This window comes from Crinia signifera, chromosome 1 (assembly GCF_055691185.1).
Source record: "Crinia signifera chromosome 1, ASM5569118v1, whole genome shotgun sequence".
NCBI lineage: Eukaryota > Metazoa > Chordata > Amphibia > Anura > Myobatrachidae > Crinia > Crinia signifera.
In genome coordinates, this window is record NC_139217.1 from 397,704,782 (window position 1) to 397,730,775 (window position 25,994).

Here is a 25,994-nt window from a genome sequence, read left to right on the forward strand (position 1 = left end):
TTATATTGCTCTAACAATTGGCATCATGATGCTTTCCTTAATGCATGGTCCTACTATGGGATAAAGTTGCTTATGTATTGTGGTTTAGATGTGATCATTGTAATTTGTTATCACTACTGTGTGTGACAACACAAAATTAACATTTGCTCTAATGTATCAAAAAGCAAATACAGGGGCAAAAGCTCTAAAAAGTAGCCTGTCCCTGCAATGTACTAGAATAGAAGTGAGCATGCATCATACTGGTGGTGTAGTGTGGAGACATGGCACCTGGAGCAAGCTCATGTCACAGCATCCCCCCTATCTCCCCCATAGCATTTTATTTATTTATTTATTTACAGTTTCTTATACAGCGCACACATATTCCGCAGCGCTTTACAGAGAATAGTTGAACATTCACATCAGTCCCTGCCCCAGTGGAGTTTACAATCTATACTCCCTACCACATGTACACGCACACACAGACTAGGGTTAATTTTGTTAGAAACCAATTAGCCTACCAGTATATTTTTGGATGGTGGTAAGAAACCGGAGCACCCGGAGTAAACCCACGCAAGTATGGGGAGAATATACAAACTTTGCACAGTTAGAGCCATTTTAGTGCCACTTTAAGATAATGCACCCAGTAGTGCCATTCACATACCTCCCAACTTTATCATCTCTTGAGGAAGGGGGAGGAATTATTTGTGTTTCATGGTATAAGTATATGACCAACGAGCTAAGGAAGGTACGGTGAATAAACCTGTTTGAAAGAGACCGTCTGCAGTCATTTCTAAGGCTCTGAGATATCTGCGTGCTCTTGAAAGGAAGGTCGCATTCCTAAAGCTTTCAGGGGCATGGCCTGGCATTTTGCCACTGTGGGGGCATGGACAGAGACTCTGTGAGCTTCTAGCCATGTCCCCAGCCCCACTGGCTGCAGGAATAGCAGCGTCTATTCACTGCTGCTTGGCGGGTGACAGGGAAACTCCCAAATGCCTCCCCCCCACGCCGCGGGACACTGCCGTACCTGCAGAGCCACCCTCCCTACATCCCTGATCATACTTGTCTCATCTCCCAGGAGGTGCGAGAGACTCACAATTGTCTCGAGCTTGGTAAAGCTGACAGCCTCACATTTACAGAAACATATGGAAGCTATAGCTGCTGTCAGAAATGGGGAGCCGCGTCAGAGATCTAAAGGTATGTGCTACCGTTCATCCTTCATACATCGTGTGATCATTTTGGAGACATCCCTGAAAAAATGCTGCAAATATTAAATGATAAATAGGCCCCATAGTGAGGCTGTCCAAACATATTGATGGAAATGTACTAAGATGTGTATTCTACTTCACATGTGATGTTGCTATGGGCAACTAATCAGAAACAACTTCTTATTTATTTAGCACCCTCTAGATAGTAGACAGGATCTCATTTGGTTGCCCATAGCAACATCACATGTGAAGTAGAATACACATCTTAGTAAATTTACCCCATTATGTTTACAACCACTAGTATAGACACCTACTGCTGACACAAATGAGACCATACTGCTGACAAGCATTGATCTATTTAAGCACATCTCCAAGCCTTCTTCTATGTAGTGTGCTATGTGCATTATTATATGTGAATTACTATGTGAATTATTATATGCAGTATAATGCCTGTACATACTTCTAGAGAGATGCACGCAACTGGAGAACGTTAATTGTGGTGCTCAGTTTTGCAGAATAAGTAAGCTACATATATAACTTATCGGATTTCCCTGTATTGTGACAACTTTTAAGCCTCGTACACATGGGTCAACTGGGAGCTGAGCTGAGCGAGCTGGCTTAAGCATAGATCACTCAGCACACATCGTGGCACACAAGAGATGCACATGCGATGTGTGCTGTGCAATCTGTGCTGAGCAAAGTTTAGCCTATTGTTTACAGGCAAAGCCCAGCGATCTACCAGTTTAGACAGTGCAAAGCACTGTCAATCTCTGCGAGCGATAGCGATGCGCAGGACCGCGCATCACCATCCCCCAGGGGCATACACATTTGCCTTTATTCAGATCTGATCACAGTACAAATTTGTTTGGAAAATGGGCAAAACCATGTGCACTGCAGGTGGGGCAGATGTAACATACAGACCATACAGTGAGGCTTTATTCTCTCTCCACCACCCCACCCCCCCCCACCCACCCACCCCCCCCCCCCCCCCTAGGACACCCCAGACAGGCACCCTTCTCCCCCGGACCAGACACTACAAGCTAAAGAATGACAGAAATTGATGAATGGAGCCTGTCTGGTTCCGGTTTTTACCCATACTCCCCTTTAGGTAATGCCTGGGTAAAGGTAAGCAAAATGGAGTAAGCACTTTATAACTTTATATTGCTCTAACAATTGGCATCATGATGCTTTCCTTAATGCATGGTCCTACTATGGGATAAAGTTGCTTATGTATTGTGGTTTAGATGTGATCATTGTAATTTGTTATCACTACTGTGTGTGACAACACAAAATTAACATTTGCTCTAATGTATCAAAAAGCAAATACAGGGGCAAAAGCTCTAAAAAGTAGCCTGTCCCTGCAATGTACTAGAATAGAAGTGAGCATGCATCATACTGGTGGTGTAGTGTGGAGACATGGCACCTGGAGCAAGCTCATGTCACAGCATCCCCCCTATCTCCCCCATAGCATTTTATTTATTTATTTATTTACAGTTTCTTATACAGCGCACACATATTCCGCAGCGCTTTACAGAGAATAGTTGAACATTCACATCAGTCCCTGCCCCAGTGGAGTTTACAATCTATACTCCCTACCACATGTACACGCACACACAGACTAGGGTTAATTTTGTTAGAAACCAATTAGCCTACCAGTATATTTTTGGATGGTGGTAAGAAACCGGAGCACCCGGAGTAAACCCACGCAAGTATGGGGAGAATATACAAACTTTGCACAGTTAGAGCCATTTTAGTGCCACTTTAAGATAATGCACCCAGTAGTGCCATTCACATACCTCCCAACTTTATCATCTCTTGAGGAAGGGGGAGGAATTATTTGTGTTTCATGGTATAAGTATATGACCAACGAGCTAAGGAAGGTACGGTGAATAAACCTGTTTGAAAGAGACCGTCTGCAGTCATTTCTAAGGCTCTGAGATATCTGCGTGCTCTTGAAAGGAAGGTCGCATTCCTAAAGCTTTCAGGGGCATGGCCTGGCATTTTGCCACTGTGGGGGCATGGACAGAGACTCTGTGAGCTTCTAGCCATGTCCCCAGCCCCACTGGCTGCAGGAATAGCAGCGTCTATTCACTGCTGCTTGGCGGGTGACAGGGAAACTCCCAAATGCCTCCCCCCCACGCCGCGGGACACTGCCGTACCTGCAGAGCCACCCTCCCTACATCCCTGATCATACTTGTCTCATCTCCCAGGAGGTGCGAGAGACTCACAATTGTCTCGAGCTTGGTAAAGCTGACAGCCTCACATTTACAGAAACATATGGAAGCTATAGCTGCTGTCAGAAATGGGGAGCCGCGTCAGAGATCTAAAGGTATGTGCTACCGTTCATCCTTCATACATCGTGTGATCATTTTGGAGACATCCCTGAAAAAATGCTGCAAATATTAAATGATAAATAGGCCCCATAGTGAGGCTGTCCAAACATATTGATGGAAATGTACTAAGATGTGTATTCTACTTCACATGTGATGTTGCTATGGGCAACTAATCAGAAACAACTTCTTATTTATTTAGCACCCTCTAGATAGTAGACAGGATCTCATTTGGTTGCCCATAGCAACATCACATGTGAAGTAGAATACACATCTTAGTAAATTTACCCCATTATGTTTACAACCACTAGTATAGACACCTACTGCTGACACAAATGAGACCATACTGCTGACAAGCATTGATCTATTTAAGCACATCTCCAAGCCTTCTTCTATGTAGTGTGCTATGTGCATTATTATATGTGAATTACTATGTGAATTATTATATGCAGTATAATGCCTGTACATACTTCTAGAGAGATGCACGCAACTGGAGAACGTTAATTGTGGTGCTCAGTTTTGCAGAATAAGTAAGCTACATATATAACTTATCGGATTTCCCTGTATTGTGACAACTTTTAAGCCTCGTACACATGGGTCAACTGGGAGCTGAGCTGAGCGAGCTGGCTTAAGCATAGATCACTCAGCACACATCGTGGCACACAAGAGATGCACATGCGATGTGTGCTGTGCAATCTGTGCTGAGCAAAGTTTAGCCTATTGTTTACAGGCAAAGCCCAGCGATCTACCAGTTTAGACAGTGCAAAGCACTGTCAATCTCTGCGAGCGATAGCGATGCGCAGGACCGCGCATCACCATCCCCCAGGGGCATACACATTTGCCTTTATTCAGATCTGATCACAGTACAAATTTGTTTGGAAAATGGGCAAAACCATGTGCACTGCAGGTGGGGCAGATGTAACATGTGCAGAGAGAGTTAGATTTGTGTCAGTTATTTTGTTTCTGTGCAGGGTAAATACTGGCTGCAGTATTTTTACACTGCAATGTAGATTTCAGTTTCAACACACCCCACCCAAATTTAACTTTCTCTGCACATGTTACATCTGCCCCACCTGCAGTGCACATGGTTTTGCCCATTTTCCAAACAAATTTGTACTGCAATTAGATCTGAATAAGGACCATGGAGCAAACCGTGCTTCCTTTCTAAGTGATCTAGTCAGATGTGGTTAAAATCGCCCCGTGTGTATGCTCCTTTACATCTTTCGCTACATTGAATGTGTTTTGATTAAAATCTTCTTGTTTTTACTTTTAGATTGACAGATTTCTGTTTACCTCCCTATTTGTTTAGAACATTCACCAGACTGCCATATGTTATATATTCACAGGGTGTGATAAACATTCCAAGAAACTTTATCACTTCACCAATCATTTTACAGCCAGTGAAAATGCAAACATTGTAGATTCTGTTTCTAGAATTTCATTAATGTAGACCTCCATGACTTTTGATGCAGGTAATGGAAGGGAGTAGAGTCTTCCATTAGGAAGATTAGCATTAGGCAGCAGATTAAAAGCACAATCATAGAGTCGGTGAGGAATCTGCCTCTTGCTTGGAGAATAGTTTGTCCCTTGGGAATGAATTGAATCATATGTATGGGAAGTAACTTGTCTGTTTTCCAATGTATGGTCAGATTATGTTCTCTGAGCCAAAGAAGTCCCAAGGCCATGGGAAAACTAATACTTTCAAAGTGTGTAGCTCCCAGCGACAAGCAGATAGGTTGAGTGAAGCACCATGGCCCTTATTCTGATTGACGCGGACTTTACCGCATACTTTCGGATCGCGTGTTTACGGCGTCTGCGCATGCGTGGAGAACGCAACGCGCATGTGCCACGCCTTGACTCGGTACCAGTTCGGCCAGATCCCGTCCAGAACTGTTCACCGCTCTCATTCGGGAAATAGGGGCGTATTATGGGCGTCATGCGGAATGACACATGGGCGTAGTTTCAAAGTGGGCAAAACGGGGCGGAAACATGGGCGGACACGGGGGAGTACACTTATGTTGGGGGGCGTACATTCGGAAACCACTCCGAATGCACGCGATCAAAAAGGGCAGAAATGTGCGGTGTCCACAAGTGTACTATTGCTTTGCGGACACCACTCGTTCATGCGCTAGGCGAACGTACGCCTAATGACTACAACCATTAACACCTGAACCCAATAGAATCTACTCCTTTACTCATTACTCACTAATAGGACGCTTGTCAGTGCTTTAATTGAAACCATTGCACTTCAATTGCTGTAAGGGTTAATGTGTGCAATGCATGTGTTAGGCATGCTTGTAAGGATATATTGGCATCTAATTGATTCCAATTCCAAATAAGCAGTTTTTTATGAGGATAGGTAATTGAATAAGTGGGTCATGTGATGTATTGCAGAAGATACATAATAGTGGGTTGTTTGGCGTAAATACTCCGCTTACGTGCGGTAGCACCGCTTGGCTCCCGTTCGGATGCGGTATTCCCGAGCATACTCTGTAATACTCTGTAATACCGTGCAGAATCTGAGTGTTTCTCCCGCACACGCATGGTTTGTATGTCGTCCGTAAACACGCCCTGTTCTTAAAGAGTGAGTCCGTCCGAATGCGGAGGACACGTGGGCGTTTCTACGGACGATGGCCGCACGCGGCAAAACACCGTGGCGTGCGGACCGCACCGTAAGAATGCGGGAATATCCGCACCGATCAGAATAAGGGCCGATGTTATCCTTCAAACCATTTGCCTTCGTTGAAAGTTAACTTGACCATTGGTAGGGGTCTTCTATCCACACCACAGACAGTGATAGGGAACTATAATTTCTACATGAGAATATCACAAGATAATGCAAAGTACAGATCCAAGAAATCCCCAGCAGCCCCACTATCGATAAAGGAACATGTATCGGCCACCTTTGTTGTTAAAAATAATCTGAGCTGGAAGAAGCTATTAGGTTAATGTATTAGGAGAAACTACTGAAAAGCCTGAAAGAATCTCTCCGGTCTGACTAAGTGACCTTTGTCACTGCAATACAGAAACAACCCAAAATTGTGCCAGCGGGTCTTATGGACAACCAAAAGGCTCCAATCTGCATTGACTCTTCGCATCTTCATATATGTCGGAATTTTTCATTTGAAATTAAGGTAACTCCTTGTCTAGATGGTGCTCAAAGATCCGCCTATCAAAGTGGATGGGAAGCTGCATGAGTCCATCAAGGGTATCAGAAGTGGGTTAACCAATCAATAGGAGATCCAAAGAAGGCAGGTAATTAATTAAACAATAAATGTAGCAGCACTTCTGGGGTTTGTTAGGCAACCAGGGATGCGCCCGCGCTCCAGCATATCTGCACCCATCGGCCGCTTAGAGAAACCGATGCAAATTCCCAGATACAACCTGCCAGGAGAGGCAGGGAGAGGGCAGCCGAGTGGCTCATAACATGCACTGGGGTACAATACACAAAAGAAGTGGTGCAAACAGTAGAACAATACAGTATATATTTTTAGTACTTGTTTCCTAGCACGGCGCCCACAATTTTCAGTCGTATGGCGTCTTATGCATTGTATCGCATCACATGCCATATAGCCACATGCGATGCAATGCATTTTAAATTGTATAAGCACCCTAATGGGTGTTTTCAATGTTAAATGGCCCCCTATACGATTTTTAATTGTATAAGCACCCTAATGGGTGCTTACATTGTTAAATGCACCCCCACGGCACCCCCACTTTCAACGCCAACCCGAAGCGTGGCGAGCGGCGGCGGTACGTGCCCTCCGACCTTTTCATACCCCCACTACCCACGTTGGCGTGGAGTTGATTTTATATAGTGAGGCGAGCGGACGCGTATTACTTTACATGTATTCCGCGTCCCCTTGCGGGGCATGCTGCGCTCGCCACGCTTCGGGCTCGGTGGCTCACTGCGCTCGCCACACTATCTAAAATCAACCCATTAGGGTGCTTATACAATTTTAAATCATATACCATTGTATATGGCATACAATGCGATGGTATACAATTTAAAATTGTATAACAACGGCTCCCATCGCATAACATCGCATCGCATATCATCGTATGGCTTAAGGTATACGATGCGATGGGCACCGTGTTAGGAAAAAAGTACCACATTTTTTTACTACTTTTTTTGCAAATGAGAGTTCAGACTGCAAGTTATCACAGCGCTTATATGTATTCTAACAAACGCAATGATGTACAGCACACATAACAATGGGCCTTATTCTGGTCTGTGCGGCCGGAGCCGAATATGCGGCCAGGACCGTGCATCCTAAACCCCGCCTTCCGTACGGATCGCTCACTCCGTCCGAATGCGGTAAGCCGCTGACCGCACGGAGCACGAGTGGATTTCTCATGTATACACCGCCTCCATCTCTGGGAACCTCCCCCATCATTCGATGGTCGCAGACCATCGAATGCAGGACCGAGTGGTCAGGCAGCTCCCGCAAGCTCAGACCACTCGGGCATTTCTCCGTACAAAAGCAGGGATCTGGGCGGGCAGCTGACATCCGGCATTGTCATATGTCCGCCCCCTACACGTGCGTCACGGCCGCATTACCATACGTACGCCCAGCGTTTTCATGGGAACGCCCATGAAACGCGCGGGGGGGAGGGAAAAGATGTTAATGAGGCCAAACGGCCCTTCACACCCCTCTCCTCCCCCTGTTCGTAGTGTAAACAATTCATGCGGAATTTGGACATATGTCTCTTTCGCACATGCGCAGATATGCCTCTGCACATGCGCAAACACAAAACATCGGCGGAACCAACGCACGCGGACATGTCCGCACCAACCAGAATAAGGGCCCATGTGTAGTAAAAATAACCTTTTTTGAATTATTTATTACCTTTTTTTCTTACAAATTACACTGCTTATAGTTGGAGTGGACACAGCACAACACAGAAACAACCACTGACTGAAGTGTATGAACACTGTAAAATGGAGACAGCAGACAAGCCACTGACTGCAGTGTATGGACAGAGGACACAGCATAATGGAGACAGCACAGCCGAGCAGCCACTGACTGGTTATATGGATGTACACAGTACGATGGAGGTAGCACAGACCGGCTCAGCACCCAGTTCAGAAGCGTGGACAGTGAGAAATGGAACTAAGTCAACACCACAAGGTCCTTAAATAAAATCCCAAACCCACAAACATCCTGTGCAAGTATGATAACGTTTTGCCTCATTTTGGAATTCAAGCAAGGTGAGAAAATCTGAGCTGCTGCTTGATTTCCCTCAGATCATCAAAGATAGGGTGGGCTGGGATCTCTTAAAGGCCCCCATACACCTGAAAGACATTGCATCCAATCATACAATCTCGAGGGATTGTATGATGGATTGTATGAAGATTATGTGCAGAACGTGTGCACACAATCATGCAATGCTGGCGCCCCGGGTTGTTGGAGGATTGGCTTTGATCTGACATGCTGCGTGTCAGATCATTTGGGATTGGGAGCAGATTGCATGTGATTTCAGAAAGACCTGCTTACATTCATGATTTTGTCGAACTTTCCCTTCAACTCCCTGCCAGTCCTTGGTGGTTTTTGGACACACAATGTACTCTCAATCTGTCATACAATCCATCTGCTGCACTATTGTATTATTGAAGCTTCATTTAAATAGGGGGCTGGCCTACTTGGGTCAAAATGATAGGACACAGTTGCCTACCCTCCTGCATTCTACAGGAGACTCCCTGAAATAGCAGCAATCTCCCTCTCTCCCTCATTAGTCTAGCAATCTCCCTCATTTTACCTAGCCCTAATAATGCAGCTGTTACTTTTTGGGGAAAAATGAAGGAGAGATAGATACATTTACATTACAGTATATTAGCTCTTACTAACTGCTTTGGGGCTCATCTTCGTTTGGATATAAGTCATTTTACAAGATTCCTCTCAGATGTAGCAGTACACACCCACACATCTAGGTGCCACGTTCACAATCTTTTTTCACAATCTCTCCATGTATGGAACAAGACACGCCCTTTGGGTGGAGCATGACACACCCCATCAATGTTGCACTGTGCAAAATTCTACTATCAACTATAATCTCCCTGAATGTGAAAAAATTATATTTTAATTTTAATTTTTGTAATTTACAGATTGCCAGCAACTACCAATCTGCTCACATCTGCTGCGCTACTCCATTATAAAATATCCCTAACGCAGCAATCCTCTGAAAACTGTTGTCAGAGTAGTGACAGAATTGAGCAAAAGGTCGTCCGTCCGTCCACCCGCCCGCCCGTCTGCCACTTGTAAACTTCTGTGGCTACCGTGGACCACCCAGAAGCTGCACCTCTGTTCTCTGCTAGTCAGGGAGGGGGTGTCAATTACCCCGGTTGTGTGAGCCATCTAATGACAGATTGCATGTGCTTAAAAGCACATGCAATCTGCTCCCAATCCCAACTGATTGGACGTGCAGCATGTCAGATCAGAAAAACAGTTCTCCAACCCCATGGGGCCGGCATTGTATGATTGTGTGCACATGATGTGCACACAATCCATCATACAATCCCTCGAGATTGTATGATTGGGTGCATGCAATGTCGGGTGTATGGGGGCAACTGATGTATGGCCACCTTAAGATCTGAGCTCCCATATCTCTAATACAAACCAAGGGGGTTATTTAGACCTGATCGCAAAGCTGCTTTTTTTGCTAATTTAGCTGGTCGGGAACAAAAATCTGGTAATGCATAAGAGCATATGAGAATGGAACATGTACTCCCAAACACTGGAACATAGTTACATATAGTTACATGTAGTTAAGGCCGAATAAAGACGTGCATCCAGCGAATTTAACCTTTTTCATGTGTATGATCCATTTGCTACATCCCTTATTATGCGTTGTTTATTCTGATTTCTTTAAAGACAGATAATGATTGTTGTTTGGGTACTTGTGTAGTTTCACGGCGCCAGCATGGCGCTGTGCTACTTCCGGGTTTTACGCTCGCCACAAAATCTAAAATAAAGTAACTTAACTCCATGCCAACATGGATAGTTCATAGCTCCACTATCCATGTTGGCATGGAGTTGATATTAGATAGCGTGGCGAGCGTAGCGAGCCACCGAGCCCGCAGAGTGGGCGAGCGAAGCAAGCCCCGCAAGGGGACTCAGACGCACGGCGCCATGCTGGCGCCGTGAAACTGCACGAGTACCGTTGTTTGTACTCCTGGATGTTTTTACCCAATACATGTTTGTCCAACCTTATTTTAAATGTATTTAATGTGCCTGCCGTACCACCTCTCCAGGAAGAGAGTTCCACAATTTGTCTGCCCTGACTGTAAAAAATGTTTTCCTTCTAAGGGAACAAAATCTTCTTTCCTCTAGTCTAAACTCATGTCCACGTGTCCTAGAGTCCTTCCTCAAAACAAAAAGGTTGCCTAACAGTTCTTTATATTGGCTCCTGATATATTTGTACATGTTTAACATGTCTCTCTTAAACATCTCTTTTCTAGCGTAAATAATCCCAATTTGTGCAGTCTGTTTATTTTATTAGCGGATGTAAGCAATCCATGCTCACGAAATGTAGATTCCCACTTATTTAAAGCAGATCACCGCCATTAGCGGTCTATACAATCTCTAAGGGAGCCATGCCCATCGACAGGGGTGGTCTGTGGGGTCTGGAGTCTCGGGCCCTGACAGAGAAGGGGGCCCGTACTTGGTCCTCCAACTAGAAGTATTAACTCCTTACCAGCTATCTGCCCCTGATTTCTGTCCCCGTGGTCAGGTGTGTCTGTCGGCTCTGCTGCAGCTCTGGTCTCGGACAGCAGGAGCTGCTGGGATATGTAGTTTTGATTTAGGTGTCTGGCAGCCAGGCAGCCCCTGCTGCCCAGGACCAGAGCAGTCCAGACTAATGGATGCCTGAAGCAGATCTCAGTGAGAGCTGCTTGCTGCCTGAAGCTCATAAGGCGTCACTCAGAATGGTGCATGGAGATGGTGCACTGCCTGTGCGGATGAGGGGAGGAGGAGGACCCCTGATATATAACATATTTGTGGTACCAACTCTTTTACCTATAGCCAGCGGAGGTTCTTACTGCAGACAGTACTGGTATCCTACCCCTTAGTACTGGTATCCTACTTGATATTGCACCATTTACAATTACTCTGTTCTCTTTTCCCGCAACCAATTTCCTACCCATCTACAAATCTTTACACCTAGTCCCAAATCCAATCGTCCATTTTATTTATCAACATCTTATGTGGAACAGTATCAAAAGCCTTAGCAAAATCCAGGAAGACCACATCTACAGCATTTCAATTTTCTAGGTTGTTGGGGACTTCCTCATAAAAACCTCATTTATTTTTTGCCAAAGTCAATGGTTATTTAGCCAAATGACTTATAGCCACTTGATTTAACAAATTTATACAAACAATCATTCTTGTCCATTTTTCAGCATTTGTAAGCAAATGGTTATTGTCATATGCTCCCATACGTTACCAGATTCTTGCTTCCACTAGACAGATTGGTCAGATAAATCGTTAGGTGTGTACTCAGCTTTAGAAAGGGGGGGGGGGGGGGGGTTTCAAACGGTAATCTAAATTGCAGTGTAAGAATAGAGCAGCCAATATTTACCCTGCACAGAAACAAAATAACTCACCCACACCTAAAGTCCTGTATACAAGGGAGCCAATGCTGAGCTACTTGCTTATGCACGGATCGCTAAGCACACAACGCTGCACACTCACAATGTGTGCTCAGTGATCCTTGCAGAGCAGCGTTTTGCCTATGCATGCGCTGTCTATCCCTGCGGTTGATGGTGACACGCAGGACTGCACATCGCCATTGCTATACCCTGTACACACAGAGCGATCCGGGCTCACTTTGTAAGTGATCTAGATAGAAAATAGCCCTAAATCGCCTCGTGTGTATGGGCCGCAGCTCTGTCTGCACATGTTACATTAGCCTCACCTGTGGTGCAATATGGCTTTGTACATTTGAGAAAAAAGCAGTTTTGCATGCTGGGAAAATACTGACTTCTGTTGAAAAATTGGCAGCTTTATTTTTACACTTTGGTTTAGAGTTAAGCTACTGTAAGAATTATTACCTCCCAACTCTTAAAATATTCACATATTTTATATTTGACCCTACTGCAGTATAACATGGTTTGGCTAGATGCTAACTTGCACCTTCTAGCTGTATGTTTCCATAACTCTATATGGGAGATGTATCAACCCTTGGCGAGAGACAGAAGGGGTTGTGCATTAAAACGTTGGCATATATGATCCATTTCCCTTTATTTGAAGTTGTGTATTTCCTCTCAAGTAAGAAGTAAGGGGATACGGTCGGTTGGTCAACCTAAAGATGGTTGACAGTCATTAGGTTGACACTGTTGTCGACAGGGCTCTAGGTCAACATGGGACAAGGTCGACATGACATTAGGTCAACAGTCAAAAGGTCAACATGGGGCTTTTCACTGTTTTTTTTTGTGCCGAAATTAGGGCGTGGTGGGAGAATAAAATAGTGTGCCGAGTGCAGCGAGCCATGCGAGGGGACGCGGTGCACTTAATACAGTGTCCATGTCGACTGTGTCGACATTCGGGTCAAAAAACAGTGAAAAACTCCATGTTGACCTTTTGACTGTCAACCTAGACCATGTTGACCTAATGTCATGTCGACCTTGTCCCATGTCGACCTAGACTCATATCGACCTTGCAGTATGTCGACCCAACAGGGTCGACCTAATAACTGTCAACCATCTTTAGGTCGACCCAATGATCCATACCCGAAGTAAGGTACATCGGGACCTACAGCATCTGCAATCACGAATAATACCTGTAATCAGTGAAATGGCCAACACTGCAGCTGATGTTTAACTCACTGATTAGCAAATTGTTACTAAAGACCCTCTATCAGGAAAATGCAAAATGTATCTTTTATACAAAATGAATGACACTTAAGTTACTGAAAGCAGTCCCAGAAAAAAGAAACAGAACAAAGAATGAACAAGATGATGCCAGTTCCCATGGAAACATCTTGCAATGCCTAAACATTTTTGGGTACTCATTTACATTTGATGCATCCATACAAAAGTCTTTGCAAACACAATAAGCATAATCAATTTCAATTGCATGTAAACAGACTTCAATAGCGCTAAATCACCAAAAGATTCGGCTAGAATGTGATCGGCTAGAATGTGATACTTATTTAGATGTATTTGTATGTATGTATTCATTTAAACTCTCCCTGATGAAGGTGGAGCAGTGGTAATAACAAGAACGCAGATGTGTTTGCCACTTTCTGCTGAGGCATTTAAAGTATACTTAGAAATTGCAAATTCATTAATTGTTATATAGCGTTATGAAAAGAAAATTAGAAAAACAAGAGAATTCAGACCGTTTGGGTCTGATTCTGATTTATACATGTACCGATGTTAGTAGCCAGCACGTGCACTGTCTCCTGCACCAAGGTACCTTAGTGATGCCACTTGCAGTGTGAATTTCAACACATAGTGATTGACAGCAAAATATTGTTTGGGTGTAGTAATGGGGAGTGTCAGGTGTGTCACGGGCATTTTTGTGGAGTGTATCTACCTTCAAGTTGAAAAATATGGCACCTGCATTGCTACTGCCACAACCAGTCTGCGTGGCCACAAACTCACTCGTGGAGTCAATATTCCTCGTTATTGCATTGTGGCTCCAGTGGGTGTCTATATTCTGTTCTGGGTGACAGCTTCACTTGTGATGATTAGCAAGTCTGTAGCCTAATAATATTGCAACTGCATAGGCTTGTGCATATAAACATGAGGCCCTAAGTTTAAACTGCGTGCGCATTTGCACATACTTTTCATGCATGTGTAGTTGGGTTTTCTGAGGATATTCACGGATGCGTACAAATCAGAATTTGGCCCTTTTGTGCTTGAATACAGCTGCTTATATCTGCCTGTATACAGAGTTGGCCAGATGTATGTGGCTGTACTACCCCTATACGTGCAAATGTGATAGCAGCTGCCATCACTATTAGCGTGGATCTGCATAAGCCCCATCCTGGGTACAAGAGGTCTCTGAAATAGTATGATCTTTGCAGTCACTTATTTCTGCAAATAGGGGGCGATTCACACCTGATCGGTCAGGTCTGAATTCGCTACCGTGGCCGATTGTTGGGGTTTGTGCATGCGCAAATATGCGAATGTGCGAACCCTCGGGCATTCAATCAATGGTGGGCGGGCAGAGGGTGGACACCCAATGTTTTATGTGCGCACCCATAGAGATGCTGGGCGTACTCCTGCAAATGCAGGCGTGTCCATGCCTGCTTGGGGCGGGAGGCTGATGTCACATGACGTCAGCGCCCACCCCCAATTCGGCCATCTCCATCCAGGATAAAAATAAGTATAGACTTACTCATTTATCCTAGTGAGCGATAAATATCACAGATTTGGCTGCTTTGTGTGCAACTTTAAACCATACTTCCAGTGGTCCTCAGTGGTGGAACTTGTGGATGGTGATCTCAGGCGCAAAAATATAATCTGGGCCCCCTTCCTTCACTCCAGTCCAAGTTCACAATATGCAACACGACAGCGGGGAGAGTTAGAGGGTGACAGGGAAAAACAGTGGGTGACAGGAAGTAGGTGACGGGGCAGCACGGGTCCCCGTTGCATTGCACCTGCTCCTGCTCCACCAATAGAAGTTCTGCTTCAGGTGGGCCTAAACCTAATTCTGCACATGTTACATTAGCCGCACATGCAGTGCACATGATTTTGCCCATTGTGAGAACAAATTTGCCCTGCGATCAGGTTTGAATTAGACCAAGGGTCTGATAAAGTCCACATAGAAAAAAATAGTATTTGAAACATTTATGGTATATTATTATTTGAAAACAGAAATAGTGGATGTTCAAAGATGGACCAGTTTTGGAACTATGTATCTACCTATGTGCAGATAGCTATATCATCCACAAATTCTCCATTTGGGTATCCTAACCTCCAATTCTTAACTAATTACTAATGGACCACAATCGGTAGCTCGTTTTTTTCTGTAAATAGTTTGTTACAGGGAGCTAAATTATTGAGCTACAGAAAAAAATACAATATGAAAGCAAATAAAAAAAGCATTGTACAGTTTTTCACGCTTCACGTAACAAGTCTAACAAGCAACCAATCAGAATCTACTTCTTATTTATTTAGCACCCTCTAGAAGATAATAGACAGGATCTGATTGGTTGCCCATAGCAACATCACATGTGTAGTAGAATTCACATCTTAGTAAATTTCCCCCAATATCTGGTTTCATTTACTCAGGAGGATACCTTTCCCAGCTTCTCTACTGTGAAGGCACAGGGTAATGTCCAATGTGAGACCTTGTCCTCTATAGGGTAAGTAAATACATTACTGTTTGTTGAAGCTGCATTCATCACATAGCTGTAAAGATTGCCAAAAGCTTAAAACCATCTCTAAAGCTCCATCCACATTAGACGACTTTTAAAAAGCTATCGCTCAGAAGGGCCCTTTTTAGTGATATCTTTTTTTTATAAAAAGTACACTCAATATCATTAATGATGTGTGCTCCCATACATACTTAACAACCCCCCGCTGGCAACCAAGTCACCTTTCTAGGTGCCTCCCAAATCTGCCCCATGTCATTTTTGCCCAACTCCCACTGCCCTGCAAATGGAAGCGCATGTGCAAGACAGCGAGTCCTTAATTAACAAAGACAGGGTCTGAAAGAGAAGCCGGGAAGAGACACAGCATGTGTGGCCCCACACCATTGTTTACAATGCACCTCAAACAGCATGGTGCCGGAAGCTCCTCCACTCACCAGTCACCAGCAGCACCATAGAGACCTGCAGCAGAGCCACAGGACAGGGTAGACTCTGTATGCAGAATGTTTTGTTTCTGTAACAGTGTCTTGCTGGCACTCCTAACCCCCCCCCCCCCTCCCCACACCTTTTCCCTTCTGCTAACTACTCCTCACATTCCCCTCCCCCATAATTCCCATCCACAGCACACTCCACACAGGTTTGCCCTCTGTTGGTCTCTCTCCTCACACCCCCTCTCCACACACAGGTTGACCCTCTGCTGCTCACGCTCTCCTTACACCTCCCCCCCCCCCCCAGCAAATGCCTCATCCCCTCTATGCCTGGCATTATGTGCAATGGGGGTTCTACCTAGCGTAACAGGGAATCTGTCAGGCGTAATGTGTAAAAGGGGACACTGGGCCAGATGCACTAAGCTTCAAAAGTGATAAAATGGAGAGTGATAAACAGCCAGCCAATCAGCTCCTGCCTGACATTTTTTAAACACAGTCTGTGATGTCTTCCATGTCAGTAATTTGGTTGGTTATCACTCTCCATTTTATCACTTTTGAAGCTTAGTGCAGCTGGCCCTCTGCTTGGAGAAAAGTATATATGGGGACTCATTACAGTGCAAGGTGTAATGTGTAAGGGGCATTACAGTGTGTGGCGCAATGGGCATTACAGTGTGTAGCATAATGCAAGGGGCATTTCTATAAGGCGATAAAATTACAAATGTAAGGGGCATGAATCAGGAGCAATAATATTGTGGGGGGGCCCAAACCAGTAACTTGCCTAGGGCCTATAATGTATAAATCCAGCTCTGGGCGGCGGCTATATTTTTTAAAGTAATTTTTAATGGGAGCAATAGTGCCGGAACCGGAGACAAGTAGATCAGCAAGTTCCTGCAGCAGTGCAGCAATAGCTCCCCGTAGACCCCAGGGTTAACTCTTAGCGGGGGCTATTGGTACACCACTGCATAGAAGAGAAGGCACAAAGTCACCTGCAAGGGCATATTCCACATCATCAGCATAAAGATTAGAACACAGTGAGATACATACAAATACAGGTTGAGTATCCCTTACCTAAATATTCGTTATCCAAATTACTCCGAAAACCATACATTCCAGAAAGTGAAAACAAAATTATTTTTTTTGCTAAAAACTTACTGGGGACATTTGTAACAGCACTACTGAGGACATGATATGTAACTGACCTTAAATATGTGCATGACAATGATTGCTTGGCATTCAAATTCAGTGCCTGAGATAGTACACAAACTTTGTTTCATGTTTTGAAACCTTGTTTTATGCACAAATAAAATATACAGTATTTGTGTGTATTTCATGTGGTTGATGTGTTTATAGTACATAAATGTAATATACTTCAAAATACATCATTGAAATATAAAAATATTCTGAATTATAGACTAATCTGTTATTCAAAATTCTCCTGGTCCAGAGCATTTTGGATAAGGGATACTCAACCTGTATGCATAAGTGCATAGTACAAAACCAAGTGGTAATGATAACTTAAGACGGGGTGACATTCAGTGCATAAATGTGGTACTTACAAGAGTAAAGATGGGAGATGACATTTAATAGGATGAGATATTTGGACTTTTTCTATTTCTAGTAAAAAAAAAACATACGAATTTGCACGTTTTTCTGAAATTGCACATTTAATAGGGTGCGTATTGCGGTAAAAATCACACTTTTTGCTACGAAAATCGCACATTTTGGTCGATTTTCATCCAATTCTTCAATTCGCATCCAGATGTTTTCCCAATATAAAGTATAAAACTCACAAATTTAATAGGATGCAATTTTTGGAAAATTTTACCAAAATCGCAAAACAAATACAAAAATTACCAAAATCGCAAAACAAGTTCAACATGCCGAGTTTGACAGAAACATGCTCAGACCAGTGCGATCTGTCCCCAAAAAATGTGTCAAAGTAAAAAATGTAAAAAGAAAACTGTGTGGGGTCCCCCTTCCTGAGCATAACCTGCCCTGGCTCAAAGAACCAGTCCTGGTTGCCAAAATACGGGGCACCCCTACTCATCTTGTCCCCTGTATTTTTGGAACCAGGACCGGCCCTTGAGCCTGGTGCTGATTTAAGAAATCCTAAAGATCCCGTATGTTTTTTGTCCCCTGAATTTCTAAAATCAGGGGGCGAGGACCCGCTCATTATATATGCACTGCGCGGAGCGGGGCCTGTCCCGCTCATTACATATGCAGGGAATGGGACCAGCTCAGTGCACACTGCTGCCTGGGTCCTAAATACCAGTTCAGACCCATTCACACTACACTAAAAACGGGTCTGAACCTTGTAGGATGCTTCTTTTTCACCGGGTTCAAATACCGGTTTTCCGGACCCGGTAAATTGACTCTGGAGCTCCACATCACAAGTATTACCATTTTAAAATCGACAAAGTATCGGGTTTTAGCTGCGATGTGAATGGGGTATGACTCTCACCATGAACCAGAATATATAAGTTTGCAAAGGTGTCTTTCACACTGCCATATTTTTTCTTTGTTTTATCTTAGTATTAAAATTTTTTTAAGAATCTGTAAAAGTTGTTCAAGTCATCTTTATACTGTATTTACGATTCACAGGCTGATCTGTTTCATGTTTATTATATTGGACAGTTAAAACAATAAGGACATCTAGTGGTTGAAAATGAGAATCCTTTAAGGAAATCCTACGAATACAGTATACTGGACAGCAGAGATGTGCAAATGTTCATGGCCTCTTCCTCATTGCTGACTGATCCTGAAGAATTGTGATTGCAGCAAATTGGGGAAATTGTGATTGCAGCAAATTGGGGAAATTGTGATTGCAGCAAATTGGGAAAATTGTGATTGCAGTAAATTGGGCAAATTGTAATTGCCCCAAAATGGGAGGCATTGTGGGGCCTACAGTAGTTCAGATACTTTGTGTCCCAACTCCACCATGGCATCCCTGAAAAAGTCATAGAATATACTGTACAAGGGCCTATTTTTTTTATTAAATTCCAAAATAATTGTCTCTACAGAGAGGTTCTGAGAGTTGGCGCTGGTTCCTTGGGAGTTATCTTACCTGAACTTCCACAGTATGTTTTCATGTTACACTATGGGCGGTATTCAATGAGCCTGATTCGCCATGTTTTTATGGCGAATTTGTGCTGTTTGGTGAATTTCTGACTAAAACGGTGAATCACCCTATTCAATGACCACATGGCGAATACATTTCAAGGTTTTTTTCGCCATGATTCACCGAGTAGCAATCGCTATCTTTTTATGGAGAAGTGGAATGTGAACTTTTAAAATAAAGTGTTTTGTTTTTTTACATTTGGTGTCAAAAAATCAGGAATTTTATTCTGAGGAGGGGCATGCTACTTTTATTCATGTGCTGTAAGCACATGAATATATATTTAATTTAAAAAATATATATATATATTTTTTTTTCACAGCAGCCAGCAGGGGGCGCCGGAGCCGAGCCACTCATTACATATTAATATATTCACTGCACCCGATCGTTACGATCGGGTATAGTGAATATAGGTCCCCTGCTGGCACCCCCGGGGGGCAGCCTGTGCTGTCTGGCACCCGGGGAGCCCACCTAACCCCCACAAACGTTCTGGGCTAGGCAGAGAGACTTCCATCTCTCTGCCTGCCACCGTCCTCAGGCTCCCTGCGGCATACGCCACAGGAGCTCATATTCGCCAGTCAGGGGCAGCGAGCCCCTGACACGTTGAATACCGGAGCCCGCCGGCTCCGGAACGTGGCGAATGTGCAGCGAATCCTAAAAAGGATTCGCTGCACCTCGCAGGTATTCTCATTGAATATCGCCCTATGGCTCTGTTCAACAAAAAATATAAGGTGTGCCCAAATGAAAAGGAGAATTTTGCTGTAGCGGTGTTTTATCTAATTATAGTGGTTTAATGTGTTTTCTGATAGATGGCGTGGCATTTTTCCCCAGTTGCACATGTGTAGTGAAAGGCTTCACCTGACTTTCTTCATTCCTGTAAAGTTGTTTTGCGGGGTCGGATGCATGATGGATTCCTCCAGATCAGCGCAAACAGCTGTTATCCAATTCCTTCAGCACATTTGCAGCACACAGGCTTGACATACACATTACAATCATCTGTCCAATCTGGCTGATTGGAATGAAAATCTAGTACTTTATTGGAGCAAATGAGAATCGACCATTTGCTCCCAAACATTTTAAAAAGAACAAAACGGTTGCTCAGATAACTTGGTTAAATCACAAATATATATAACCAACTTGTCTGAATGAACGTTTTTTTCTGTTTTCCAGTGTTTGGGAGCAAATGTTTGATTGTAATTGAGGGGTAGATTTATTAAGCTCGGTGAAGTGATAAAGTGTCTGGTTTTTATCACCGGCCAATCAGCTCCTACCTGTCATTATTCAAACCAAGCCTGTAACTTCACAGTTAGAAGCTGATTGGCCGGTGATAAAAACAGACATTTTATCACTTCACCTACATTACTAGATTTTTAGGTCAGGATACCATAAAAGGAAATGCATTGATGGCTTGTACCATATATGGATGTTACTCCTGCAAGCCAATCAGGAAAGAGAATGGGGCTAAACAATGAGTCATAGACAACGGGAATTAAAAATGGTACTTGCTAATTATAAACAGGCACCATATGAGTTGGTGTGGTCTGTACATCAAGATCAGATCATAACTTGAGCTTTCAAATTAGTGTATCTAAGGCCCACTAAACACAATTGTGCTGTTTCTGCTTTGAGTCTGCTGCCAGCCTGTTCCCCGGTCAGGGTTACTTTTAGTAAAGCCCTGGGCAAAAAGTTATTTTGCCCCCCCCCCCCCCCTAAAATAACGATACTGTTTTTTGTGTGTATTTAATAAAAACACCATCAGAGGCGAATCAAGAGTGGAGGAGGCACATATGCGATCTCCCTCCTCTCAGGCATGCAGAGCAATCGACTCTGGGAACTAGAGTCACGCGAGTCCAGTAGATCAATAGACTTTGGGCACAACAATTGCCATTTCTGCTGATATTGGACTCTGGAGGGTAAAAAATGGAATCAGTGTGGGCCCCCTTGGACCCCAGAGGCCCATGTGCATGACACACATTAGAGCTACACCCATACCTACAGTATATGGTTGATTGGTTTCTATGCAACAGGGAACCTCTGAAGAAATTTATATTCCTTGGTCAATGTCTTAAGTCAGTATTTACTGTTCATGTAGATCATTTGGTATGGTAGAAACCTGTTTGTGTAGGAATACAACCAATCTCATCACCATACTACAGGAGTTCAACCATACTCATGCGCCCTGTGTTGCCTCCAGCCTTCTGTGTCCATCCTGCCCCGTTTTTACAGCCACTTGCCACTCCAGCTTCCTGCACCCTTTGTCACTCCAAGTTCCTGTCACTCCAGCCTGCTGTCCCATAGCACTCCAGCCTCCTCACTTTCAAGAGCCAAGCACTTACCTTCTCTATTCGCAATCTGCAAAGCTTCTTTTTGCGCATCTCTTTTGCACCTCAGCTGCAGACATGGAGGACATTTGTGGTGATTTTCCACACATGAGCGGAAGATACATGTTAAGGTTTCTGTTGACCAACAGTGAAAGGAGACCGATGCATCCACTGCCTCTTCCTGTGAACCACTGCCTCTCCCCATCACCCTTTTCTTTAACCCACTGCAGTGGCATATTTATAATGGGTGCATTGTGTGCAGTGCCCTGACTCCAGGGTGTCCCACACCGCACATGCTGGACTAATTTTTTTTCAATAGTTAAGGCACTTTCACACACATCAGTTTTAACTGGCTGGCAAAAAAAACTGACATTTTATGCTGAGTGTAAAATGTAGTTAAATACTGAAGCTTATTTGTCCTTTCACACTGCACGGACACGGCCCGGCAGCCGGAAATATCCACTGACTTGCCTGGCTGACGGGTCGTGTCCGTGCCATCCCTGCAACTCAGTGAAAAGCTAATGTGTCCTTTTACACACACACACACACCGGCTTTTCACAGAGTTGTCTCAGCCCACAACTTAATTTTCACTTTCATTTTGAAAGAAAGCACGCGTTTAAAACGAGTGCATGTAAAAGTCACTGGCAGCTGGCAATAAAAACGGACAGCTTTTTTTTTTGCCAGGCAGTTAAAACCGATGTATGTAAATGGACCCTATACACTTCTATGCGATGCAATGGGATTTAGCAACCCCCACTATCCACACCACACCACACCGAAGTATGGCGAGCGCAGCGTGCCTCGTGAGGGGACACACAATACATGTAACGTAATCCGCCTCCGCTCACCACGCTTCGGGCTCGCCACACTATATAAGATCAACTCCACGCCGACGTGGATAGTGGGGGTATGATAAGGTCAGGAGGACACGTTCATGTGATTTTGCGTGCACATGCGATCGCATCGCACCCGCGGGGCAGAGAGCAGTGAATAAATTACATATGAAAATCGCATTGCATCGTACACAAAAACCCGCATGCGATGCGATTTTCCTACGGTGCCGCGCGTATGGAAATTGGGCGCCATGCTAATACACAAGTACCAAAAAAACTGTTCAAAGTAAAATATCCAAACTGAGCCTGTAATAATAGAGGCAAAATAGGAGAGGCACTGCAGCACTGCTACACTAACTCTGTGTGTCCTGTGCCGGCAACAGTACTCCTAAATTAGAGAGGGAGGGGGTGCGGACATTAATTTAGCAGCTCCGTGTGTGAGTTACGGACCAGTTTGCACACTGCAGCAGCTACACTAGCTCCGACTGTGTCCTGCATGCAGACAGTACAGCAGTTGTGCCCTCTCCCTGTGCGTGTGAGTGCACCTAGCGTTGCGTCCTCCTCCAGAGCCCCGGTCCCAGCTCCACCCATGTCCCTGCAGCGAGCGGCTGTGTATTGTGTTCTGTGCGACGGTTGGAGAGGAACATGGCCTCCCTAGCAACCGGAGCGGCGCAGGCAGGACAGGCCAGCCAGCAGGTAATAATTAGTGTATTAGTCGGCGTACATACAGACGGGCAGCATAGGTGGTCTGGCTAAGTTCTGTGTTAGGGGATGTGTAGGCTCCTGCCTCCTCCATGCCTGCTGATCTCATGTAGATGGATATAACATGGGGATACTGGCTGCACCTGAGCTATAGGTGGTAAATGTGGGTTTTTGTGATGGCTGCTTTGCAGAAACAACTTTTACAAACTGCAGCACTACTGGATGTCCCAAAGTCTCCATTCATAAAGAAAATCATCACTTACTACCAAAATAAAACTATTCACAAAATAGGCTCCATATATGGTTGCCATTATTTGAAAAACACATGGATGTGACCCTTCCATTCATCATGAACTTACATAACTCCATCTGGTGTTATGTGGAAAACTGTATTTTGAAATGTGTTATGTTTGGTGATTCATGTTTTGTTTCTTGGGGGTTATTCAGACCTGATCTCTAGGCTGCTAATTTGCAGAGCCCTGCGATCAGGAAATTGCTGCCCAGCCAGTGTGAAATCCTGCCCTGTGCAAGGCTGCACAAATCTTGCAGTCCTGACATTAGCTCATACTTGCCTACTTTTATTGTCGCCTAGTCTCTAGGAGGTTAGGCAAGCCTGCATTAGCTGCAAGACCTTTTGCAACTCACCGTCAAATGATTTTTCCAATGTGTGCATCTGTGCTTAGCCCGTTTTCCCTGACACTCCAAGTAAAGGGCCGGTTCCCACCCCAAACTCCAGCTTGCTGTCAATCAACTTGTGTACGGTCAGTCATAGGCATTCTTAAAAGGTTTGTGAATTAAATGAAATGTTGTTAAGTGTTCATTTTTCCTATGTATGGAGTTTTACTATTTATGGAGACTTTTGGAATCCCACAGTAATGCCACAGACTGTAGTATTCCAGAACACTGCAACATTCTGGGAGTTCACAGCAGTTGGATTAATATCAGCAGTGCTAAAATAGTTGATGGAGATGTACTAAGCCGTGGAGCAGGATAAAGCACCATCCAATCAGCTCCTAACTGCCATGTACCAGCTGTGTTTGAAAACTGACAGGAGCTGATTGTTACTTTATTGAGTCTATTCATAAAGAAACTGAAAAAATAATTGTTACTTTTAATATATATTGCATCATTCCATGCAATACATATCTTGGTACTTATGAGTTATCTGGGCGCCCGATTTTTTGATTGTATGCCTTAAGTTAAGGCATACAATCAGATGCGATACGATATCGCATCGCATCGCATCGCATGCGACCATCGGATGCGATGACCCGATTTTTCCATAGGAATCAATGTTAAAATGGACAGAGTCCATTTTAACATGGAATTCAATGGGAAAAAGGGGTCCTCTTCATACCCCTACTATCCAAGTGGGCATGGAGTTGGATATAAACCTGTGGCGAGCGGACGGTATTCTGTGTCCCCTCGCGGGGCTCGCTACGCTCGGTGGCTCGCTACGCTCGCCACAGGTTTATATCCAACTCCATGCCCACTTGGATAGTAGGGGTATGAAGAGGACCCCTTTTTCCCATTGAATTCCATGTTAAAATGGACTCTGTCCATTTTAACATTGATTCCTATGGAAAAATCGGGTCATCGCATCGCATCGCATCGCATCCGATGGTCGCATGCGATGCGATGTGCCCGATCCGACCCGATTTAGAAATCGGGCGCCCGGATAACTCATAAGTACCCATATCTTTCAGTAGCAGTTCATGTTGCCTTTCTAGCAACACGATCCAGTATCAATGGTTCCGACAGTCCTGTCTACAGCTGCAGTCCTCCGTAAAGCATGGAGTTGACAGTCAGGTATGTTCTGCACATGCGCCGGTGGCTGAGCTCAGGGGATACTGCAGGAACGGCTGGGATATCAAGGGTATGGAGCAAGTGCCGGGCACCGAGCAGGAAGCATGAAGCGTCCCTGCTGTTTTCGTCCTGAGGTTCAGATTATGCCAAACTGAGATGGTGAAGGTGAATACGCCACAGAAACGTATAGCAGGTCTTTCTGTCCTTTACTGAATCACACGTACCAAACTAAAGTATGATAATGCGGGTCAGACAGGAGCTGGAGAAGACTCTCCCCACATTGTCGCTCTCCATCTGTACAGTAGTACTGATTGGTATTTACATAGCTTACTGTTGTAAACCTTTTGCACTGCCAGCCTTGGTCACTAGCACGGGATTCAAGCCGCGTCACAGTGTTGAAATATAGTTTACAACTTAGGCTGGACCCGAGTAATTGGCGCCAATGAGCCAGCTCTCCATAGGCTTGTAATGGAACCTGGGTTTAATGAGCTGGATCACCAGTTTACACTGGCCCGGCTGGAACTTGGGTCCAACCCTGCTCTCTAAGGGGGTCAGATTGTTTGTCCTTGATCACCCGTTACTGCCCATAACCCGGTCCAACCAGTTTATATGCCACAGAAATGGAAACTCCCATTCTTTGTTTAGGGAAATATGTTTGGAATATATTCTTACCCTGAAACATTTTCACCTATGCAAACTGCTCCCAATCTTCATTCAGCATCAGTAACTGCAGTAGGAAAATAATACCCCTTTCACATCGCTTTTTTAAAACGGTATATTGCCGTTTTTTTTCCATTTTAAAACGTTTAAGGCTGCAATGTGAAAGTGCCAAAGTTGATTTACCGGTTAAAGATAACCGGCATTTCAACACGGTTAAAAAGCAGAGTCCTACACGTTTTAAAGCCGTTTTTTTGGCAGTTTGAATAGCTTTATTTCAATGGCTTGATACGTGTCCC

At 44.3% G+C, this 25,994-nt stretch overlaps 1 protein-coding gene across 3 annotated transcripts in view; it reads left to right on the forward strand.

Annotated features, from left to right (window-relative positions):
• Positions 1-877: 877 nt before the first annotated feature.
• The window catches only part of CCDC112 (coiled-coil domain containing 112), a 43,811-nt gene continuing 18,694 nt past the window's right edge, over positions 878-25,994 (forward strand). The window contains exons 1-2 of one of the 3 annotated variants that reach the window (XM_083151637.1): positions 878-1,173; positions 3,395-3,513. In XM_083151637.1, the coding sequence (XP_083007763.1) occupies positions 3,487-3,513 (27 nt within the window). In that variant the 5' untranslated portion in view covers positions 878-1,173; positions 3,395-3,486. Of the gene's footprint in view, positions 1,174-3,217; positions 3,514-22,886; positions 23,227-25,994 lie in introns of those variants that run through there. The other 2 variants (XM_083151636.1, XM_083151635.1) reach the window with 2 other exon arrangements.